Genomic DNA, 9,479 nt, shown 5'->3' on the forward strand with positions numbered 1-9,479 from the left:
TGGGGTCAGAACTCCTTCAGCTAGAATCCCAACAGGAATATAATTGACCTTCGAAGATGAAGCCATTTGGGGAGTCGAAAAAGACTATCAAAGACAATGGATTTTCCCTCTTGGTTTAGAATGTATGAATACATAAGAATTTTTGTTGGGCAACGGGTTAATGTGGGCCCACTACTATTATGGATCCTTTTAATAGTGGATCCCAACTTATATATTATAGACTGTTGAGTGACTTTTACAATATGAGATTTCATTTCGCATCCATTGGTATTGGGTCACACAACTCCAAAAAATTTCAAGTCCAAAGTTTTTTTTTTAATTATTTTTTTAGGCTAAAGTTCAATTTAAAAAACATACCTCATCTAAAATTTAAATTGAGAAAGATGAATTTATCTTCCTCTTTTCCTTTTTAACCCCTCTCCACCTCCCACTCTCTCTCTTCTCTCTCTCCGACCAACCCTCCCAACCCAGCCCCTCTCGACCTCGGCCACCCCCCCACAACCTTCCCGACCCCAACTATAGCTAGTGGGGGGATATATGGCCAGCACTAGGGAAACTTGCCGGTGGCCTTGGGCCGCTGGGAAATGGCCGGCCTTGGCTGGGCTGAGGTGGGCATAGGGAGGGAGTCGTGCGAGAGAGGAGAGGGAAGAGAGGGATGGTCGGGGGGTGAGAGACGAGCTAGTGGCTGGTGGCTAGTGGTGCTACGTTGGTTGGGCTTGGCCAAAGTTGGCTTGGTCACGGGCGGACTGTGCGAAGTCACGCGAGAGAGAAGGGAGACACAGGGAAGAAGAAGAAAAATGAGAGAGAGAGAGAGAGAGAGAGAGAGAGAGAGAGAGAGAGAGAGAGAGTCGGGTAAATGGAAGGGGAGAGTCCGACGGGTTGTGGTGGGGGGGTCAAGAGGGGCTGGGCTGGGAGGGTTGGCCGGAGAGAGGGAAGAAAGAGAGAGTGAGAGATATATAGAGGGGGTAAAAAAGGAATAGAGGAAGAAGAATTTATTTTTTCAATTTAGATTTTAGATGGGTATGTTTTTGAATGATTTTGTAGTTGATGATACAGTTGAAATACCCCCTATAGTTTAGTGTCAAAATTGAACTCTCGCATTTTTTTTTTTAATAAGGAATCAAATTGCACTCATTCATAATATAAAATGCTAGAGGATAGGTACTAATATTAATTTAATACACACTATTGAAGACTTGTGATCCTTTCCATGACAAAGCATTACGTACACAATTGAAAAAAAAAAAAAAAAAAAAAAAAAAAAGGCCTCCCTAGTACACCAAGAGGCACCTACCTTGCTCCCCTCCGGCCCCAACACAAATTTTAAATTCCTTTAATACTAAACTTCTTTGCATACTTAAAACTTAAATGTACGTATATATCATTGAGATTAAACCAAGTTCTAACTTAATAACTTGTCATGAAGAAGGATTTAAACGCTATGATTTAAAGTTTTGTTTTTATTCAAAAGAGGGAGGGATATATCATATATCAAGCTGAAGCCATGGACAGAAGTAATATTAGAGCACTTGTTATGGTGATGTTGATTGTAGTTCTTGTGCCAATTGTTGTGCAAGCCAAGGGGTTAAATATCACCACTCTATCTGCCTCTCCTTTTCCTCTTCCCTATTTCTCTGCAACTTCATATGGAAAGAAAAATATTAGAGTTTTAAATAGAACATGCCATGAAGGTTGCGTAAATGATTGCGATGTAAGATTCAAATGTGAACCATTCAAAGTTTACAGACATTGTGTTGAGATATGTGAACAAGTATGCAGTTATTATAAAACCATAGGCAAACCCTTAAATGTCGTCCACGAGGACCACGACTGTACTTTTTCTTGTAAGAAGTCCATGAAGAATAATTTTGGAACTGGTACTCATTCTTTTACCCCAAATCTTTAATCTTGTCTCCCTTGATCATCATGCATGCGCGTGTGCACACCCACATATTTGTATTTATGTGGTGTACATGCTTGTGTCGTTTTTGTATACATTAGATTTCTCACATGAATAAAAAAGGGCAAATTACACAAAAATACCTCAACTAACCACCCTATATCACTTGAGTACCCAAATTAAAAAAAGTTGCTCGTAGGTACCTCAATTACTGATTTTGCACTCCCAGGTACCTCCGTCAACTTTTCCGTCAGGCCTGCCGTTAATTGCCTACGTGGCACACTAGAAACATGCCACGTGGACAAAAAAAATTTTAAAAATAAAAAATGTTTTAAAAAATAAACTAATTATTTAAAAAAACAAAAAAAAAAATTAAAAACTAAAAAAAAAACAAAAAAAAAATGGAGTTGCAGGAGCCTCCCTCCGCCTCTCACCTCTCCCTCCGAGACCCACCCAACCCAGCCATCCCCCCCTCCGACCCCAGCTACCATGCCGCCGATCCACCCACCACACCGCCGACCCACTCAACCACTCACCCCCTCTCTCCTCTCTCTGCCTCACTCTCTCTCTCTCTCCTCGCCCCTCTCTCTCTTAAGAAATCAGCATGGAAAAAGAACAAAATTAGAAGATGATTGTTCAAACATTATAAATTCGGAACGCCCCTCTGAGCCTGCTCTCGAGAAATCTGGAACGCGTTGGTCAGCACTTCATCCGGCAGTGCCCGCAAGGCCGAGGTCTGGCCCGCTAGAGTGTTAATGGGTGCATTGTCCTCGGTTATGAAGTTAATGAACTCGTATCCCTCATTACTCGCCTGCTGCAACACTGCGTGGTTCTGGGGCACAATGAACAGCTGGCCCTCCCTCACCTCGTCGTCCAAGATGGCCTCGCCGTTCTGGTTCACCACCTGGACCCTCGCGTTACCCCTGATCACGTAGTACACTTGGTGGGCCCTGAGGTTCCAGTGTGGGCTGTAGATAGCATTCTGCATAAAGAGATGATCAATTGAAAAGATATAGGAATCATTTTTACTCTCCATTTTCATTAATTACTATCATTTTCACTCACGTTGTAGAGGAAGCCCCGCTCAGCGCTGAGCCCGATCCACCTGAGCAGCGGGAGGTTCTCGCTGTTCAGGGTGCTGATGCGACCGCCCTGGGGAGTGAAAACGTCGGCGCGTGAAGGGTCGCCGATGTTCTCTCGGATCCTCTGTCTGCACCCTCTGACCTCGACACTGTTGTACTGCTCTTGCTCTCTCTCCTCTTCCTGTCGCTCCTGTTGTCGCTGCTCACGTTCGCGCTCCTCCCGGCTGCCGTGCCTGTCGCTGAGTGGGCTGAGGAAGTCGAGTCTTCCCCTGACTCTCACAATCTCGTTCGAGCAGCACAACACCAAAGCCATACACATCGCTCTTCACATACAAATGACCTGTTAATTTATGGTGTACATGTCAGGCATGTCAGCAAGAGAGAGCGAGGCAGAGAGAGAAAGTGAGGGGCGAGGAGAGAGAGAGAGTGAGGCAGAGAGAGGAGAGAGGGGGTGAGTGGTTGAGTGGGTCGGCGGTGTGGTGGGTGGATCGGCGGCATGGTAGCTGGGGTCGGAGGGGGGGATGGCTGGGTTGGGTGGGTCTCGGAGGGAGAGGTGGGAGGCGGAGGGAGGCTCCTGCAACTCCATTTTTTTTTTTTTTTTTTTTTTTTTTTAGTTTTTAATTTTTTTTTAGTTTTTTTAAATAATTAGTTTATTTTTTAAAACATTTTTTATTTTTAAAATTTTTTTTGTCCACGTGGCATGTTTCTAGTGTGCCACGTAGGCAATTAACGGTAGGCCTGACGGAAAAGTTGACGGAGGTACCTGGGAGTGCAAAATCAGTAATTGAGGTACCTACGAGCAACTTTTTTTAATTGGGGTACTCAAGTGATATAGGGTGGTTAGTTGAAGTACTTTTGTGTAATTTGCCCAATAAAAAAACATTGTTGCTTGGGTGGTTTTATTTAGACCATAATTTGCTCACTCCTCCCAATAGACCCTTGCAGACTCAAACCCCCAAACCAAGATCAAAATCCTTTATTACCCTCTTAACATAATTAATGCAAGCAATTGGATCGATATATAGTATAATGGCAAAGACTATTTTTAGTAAGCTTTACAAGCTTTTGGTTCCATTTATAACAAGTATGGTCATTCTTCATTGTGCAGGTCCTGCAGGTCACATGAAAGACGTCGTGGAAACCTGCTCCAGCTATTGCAAAGAATTATATTAGTTGATATCCAACAGTATTTACTCTTTATCAAAGAATTAATGTTATAATATGTTCAAAGTTTAACAATGCCCCTGAACTTTAGCTTGTGTCCCTTGGCCCCTGAATTTCATTTTGACCCATTTTGTCTCCTAAACTTCATTTATGTGTTTACATGGTCCTTGCCGTCTAATAACTGCTTTCAAAGGCATGCCTCGGGCTCACCTCATGGCCAGACAGTAGCAAAACACCTGAGGCTCTCACTTGTTCTAAAAAAAGCATGAAGGGCTTACGCCTCGCGACGGAAATGCGTAAATGCACAACAGGCGTAAGACTTTGAAGTATTCTTTCTTTTCTCTTTGCTTTTTCTTCTTCACACTGTTCTAGTGTTATTTGGGTTAGTTTTACTGCAATTATTTGAAGTTCTTCACATTTTGCTTTTGTCGGCAGCTATTTATTCTGTTTCAAATTTTTGTTTTCCTATTGTTGTGTTGTTAAGGTTAAGGGTTTATCGCAATCTTTCGCATTGTTCTGCAAGGCTAAAAACATTATTTGGGGCAGTGTTTTGTATTGGTTTTGTTGTAATAATCAATCATGATTTTGTTAAATTTTATATGTATTGTGATTGATTTTTATGCTTGAATGACCATCAATATTGTTTTTAAACCATATTGTATTTTGTTTTCATTTTTATTATAATAATTTTAATACTGAAAGCTACGCTTACGCCTCAACGCTTATTTATTGCCTTGCAAGGCATAAAACACCTTGCATGACACCTTTGCAAATGAAAATAATGCGTTTAATCCGCTTAATTTTCTTTAAAAAATAGTCATATGCTATTCATTGGGCACAAGTTGAATCAATGGTAAATCAAATTAACAAAGGAAATCCCTAATTAACAATTCTGCGGAAAAACAAATATGCCCCTAACGCTATAAGTACTGAAAAAACATATATATCTTGTAGAGTTAATTACACTTACACCCTCTTGAGGTTTATCGCCTTTTCACATACACCCCCCCTGAGATTTCAAAACTATTGCATTTAACCCCTTAGCATGTATTTTTGCATAATTTATTATCATTTTTCATCTCATTATAAGGGGTTATATGCAACAGTTTTGAAACCTCAGGGGGTGTATGTGTAATTTTTGAAACCCCAGGGGGTATATATGTATGTGTATGTGTATGTGAAAATGCGATAAACCTCAGAAGGTGTAAATGTAATTAACTCATATCTTGTATGGGTACGTAGTGGAACAGAGCCCTTTCTTATAGGGTTGTTGTGCTTAAAGCACCAAAAACAAACACAACATAGATGCAAGAACAAAGAAAAGAGAACAAACACACAAACACACGATATAACGTGGTTCGGCAATGTGCCTACATCCACGGAGCAGCTAGAACAATTCACTAAATGATGGAGATTACAGAGTACAAATTAAGCTCACAAGCTTTCTCTCTAAATGGCTCTCACAAACAAAATAGCTTCTCTAGCTCACAAGATGAAATAAACTCACACCAACAAAAGCTTCAGCAAACTTTTTAAAGTATGCTCTTATATTTATTTCCCAAAACCACGTTGAAACAAAGAGGTGATTAAGACAAAACTATGTGGAATAGTAAAGGTCTTCATAATTAGAATAAGCTAGTTGTCCAAAGCATGCTGAGATATTGGGAAGCCCAAAGGTCTGCAGCCCAAATTAATAATTGAGCCAATATTTAATAAGGGTTTACGAACTTGAATGTCCAAATGGTCAAGCAAAGAAAGTACCTTGGAAATGTCTTCATCTGAGATATGCTCCATTGCAAGATCAACATGGAACTAATTCGGACCAGTTGGGCATAGGTTCTAAGGAGGTATAGAGACCTTAGGCCTTCCACAATGCAGCCTGAATCTGATCCCCAAACCTATTTTTTTGGTATAAAATGAGTATAGTCCAGCCATAATGGTTCAAAATGTGATCCCCATAATTTTTTGAGACCCAAAAACTATCTCCAATTTTGGGTATAGACTATACCCAAAACCAAATTAAATGGCTGGCCCACCAACAAATAAATGAGTTAAATATTAATATCTTCATATTTGAGTCTCAACACCATTGTGTTGGTGATTGCTAAAATATATATTTTTACACTTTTTGATATTCAAAATTGATTTGAGTATTGGATATTTGAGAATTACCATTGTAGAAGGCCTTAACTTTGGATTCGATTATGGGGGTCAGAGCTCCATCATAGAGAATTCCAAGACCAATCTCCGAGTCCCGACCTTTGGACATGCATGATTTGGGAAATCGATCGAGAAAGACTATGTACCAAGATGTTGACCAAAAAAACGAAAAAGAGTACAAGACAAAATGGATTTACCCCCGAAAGTTAGCCATAACTTTTAGTACAATTAAAAGTACTAAACACAACAAACTATATATATATATATATATATATATATGCTTTAATTTAAGTACAATTAAACAAGAAAAATAACTAAAAAGAGGTGTAGTACGTCTAGTGGGCAATGCTTCTTTTTTAACTTATGTCACTGGTTCAAATTCCCTTTCGTGCATTTTTTTTTTGTTTAAGATTATGCACAACGAGGGTTTGGATTATTGAAAAATAATTTAAAATAAAAAAAGTGTTGTAAAAATTAATATTTATGTGATTGTCCAAAATTATGTATTTGGGGTCTTTATTTAACTTTATAATTATAAAATCATTTCTTGTGCAAAACAGGAAAACTTAGAAATTGTCTCCAAATAACCCTAAGCCTATTAATATAGGCCTTATGCTAATAAAAAAAGTCACTTTGAATTCTCCTTGTTGTGCTATTCTCATATTTTCTCTCCCAAATCCCTTTATTTTATAACATGTTATTAGCACCAATATAATGTTCTCTACTTTGATTTTTTTTTTATTTTTTATCAAGCTTTAAATTGACAGATACAACAACCAATTAATAGAGAAAGCCGCCGACACTACTAGATCAACCCAGACAAGTGCAGAAAACATATCTGCTGTCATATTATAATCATTCATATACCTTGAAGATATCAGCCCTCATGCTTAGCTTTGTTTAATTGGTATTCTACTCAATTTTTTTTTTTTGTAAAAAATTAAGATTTTTCTTTTAAATGTGGGTTTTCAAAATCAATTTTTAAAAATTGAAAACTTGTTTGGTATGAAATTTGAAAACAATTTTTAAAGTTTAAAAATGATAACAGCTGATTAAGGAAGAATGATGCGTTAAAAAAAATAAAAGAAGAGAAAAATGATATTTTATCGTTTTAAAAAAAGGCATGTTTTTTAATTTTTTTTTTCTAAAATTTTTTTTCAAAAATGGTCTGCCAAACATATTTTCTTAATTAAAACACGCTTTCTTGTTTTTTTTTTTTTTTTTGAATACGATACCAATTCAACAAGTCCTCACTTATGCGTTTCCTAAAGTCTATTCTCTTAGTGCATGTAGGTTTATTAAAATAAGAACAAAACTTAAGATATGTTCTATATAGATTGATATATATATATATATGAGTAAATTACAGATTTAGTCCAGTTATTTTATACTTAGTTCAATTTTGGTCCACTAATTGTTTCACTTGTTCAATAAAGGTCCATATTTGTTTTCTCAAATTTGGTCTGCCTTTTATTCTATCAAATCTCATCCAAATTCAGCAAACATATACTTGTTTTAAAGCTATGCATTTCTTTTTTATAACCATATAAAGATCATTCAAATTGAAGTTCTAAAATTCAAGATAATTGACCCCAAAGTAGGGTACTCGAAACTGCCAATTTTTCAAACTTCACCCAATCTCAGTTCTCTTAGATTCTAATACTCCAAATTTGTTTTTATGACTAAAAAATGATGAAATATAACTTATGCTTCAATTATAATTGAAGAAAACACAACCTAAAGGATTTAAAGTTACAAATTTGGACCTTTATTGAACAAATGAAACAATTAGTGGACCAAAACAGAACTTAAAAAAGATCGTTGACCAAAATTGAACTAGATATAAAATAAGTGGATCAAATCCGTAATTTTCTCATATATATATAAATTAATTAAGGTGCTCTTTAAGCGCGCTTGTTGCCACCATCAATCATAACTTTTAATTATATTGTCTCTTATGTATGCTTCATCTATCAGTTTATGCATTCGGTTCATATGATCTGTATGTTTGTGAAATATATATGATACATTTCAAATGTTTTTTCCTTACTCACGATTGCACTGTGTGTTATGTAAATATATATATATATATAGAAATGTTCTAAAACTTATTGGTTAGTAAGTTAATACGAAGCTAATCATGTTTTTAGGAATACCACATAACTAATCTCATAATCAAACCGTTCATTTTTTAAACCATACTTCGAAGATCATTATTGCAAAAAATCAACTAAATCGGAAATCATTTAGTCATCTAATTGTGATCAAATAAATAGACGACTACTGATTTCGATAAAAGCATATAAATAGTTATTATTATAATCAAATGGCTAAATGACTTTCGATTTTGGATTTTTTTACAGAAATGATCTTTGAAGTAAGGCCTAAAAAATAGACGGTTCAGATTCTGAGATTATATTGTGCGGTGGATCCAACATGGTGGTTAGTTTTGTATTAACTTGCTAACTAGTTAGTTTTAAAGCATTTTTGTATATATATATATATATATATTCTATTATGACTTTGATTTGTTATCTTATGTTATTATAAACTATTGCATCATGTGATTATCATCATGAATAAGATTAAAACTGAATGTTGCCTGATTCTCAAATTAAAATTGATTAAGGGCATCCTCAATTCTCAAAAAACTGATCAAGGGCCAGAATATTCTTAATCCTATAAAATCGATTGAGGACAAACGAGAGCTAGCTTCAATTCTTATACAATTGAATGAGAGCTAAAAGAGCTTTAGTTCTTATACATTCAAATGAGTGCATCAAATCTTATACAATAAAATGAGGGTCTGAAGTTTCTCAATTATTATACAATTACCTGAAATTACATAGATCAAAAATACTCTAGAGCTAACCAGTTAATAAGATAATATGGTGCTAACCACCCTTTTGGGCTCACTACACAATGTAATTTCATGATCCAAACCGTTCATATTTTAGATCTCTATTCAAAGATCAATCTTGCAAAAAATCAACCAAATCAGAAATCATTTAGCCATTTGATTATCATTAAAATCATTTCACGTTTTATTAACTGATTAGCTGTAGAGCGCTCATCTTACATAGATAGCCTATTTTGGGGGTCCTCTTACTTGTTTAGGTAAGCGAGATAATTTTTACTTTTCCAACCCTTTTTTTACTTAAAAAGACTAAAAT

General features: G+C 36.4%; 1 protein-coding gene across 1 annotated transcript; it reads right to left on the reverse strand.

Annotated features, from left to right (window-relative positions):
• Positions 1 to 2,543: 2,543 nt before the first annotated feature.
• Positions 2,544 to 3,301, reverse strand: LOC147286970 (prunin 1 Pru du 6-like). The gene is made up of 2 exons (XM_086240862.1): positions 2,966 to 3,301; positions 2,544 to 2,882 (listed from the first exon to the last, which is right to left on the reverse strand). Exons 1-2 carry the CDS (start codon positions 3,299 to 3,301, stop codon positions 2,544 to 2,546), a joined length of 675 nt encoding a protein of 224 aa, XP_086096988.1.
• Between the last annotated feature and the right edge of the window lie 6,178 nt (positions 3,302 to 9,479).

The sequence above is a fragment of the Dryas octopetala genome, chromosome 4 (assembly GCF_963921425.1).
Source record: "Dryas octopetala chromosome 4, drDryOcto1.1, whole genome shotgun sequence".
Classification (NCBI taxonomy): Eukaryota; Viridiplantae; Streptophyta; class Magnoliopsida; order Rosales; family Rosaceae; genus Dryas; species Dryas octopetala.

What these genes read in the sequence shown, in the direction of transcription:
- LOC147286970 (XM_086240862.1), bottom strand. Translation starts at nt 3,301, where the DNA reads ATGTGTATGGCTTTGGTGTTGTGCTGCTCGAACGAGATTGTGAGAGTC. An exon ending in AGCGGGGCTTCCTCTACAAC is followed by an intron (nt 2,883 to 2,965) that starts GTGAGTGAAAAT and finishes CTCTTTATGCAG; the next exon opens with AATGCTATCTACAGCCCACA.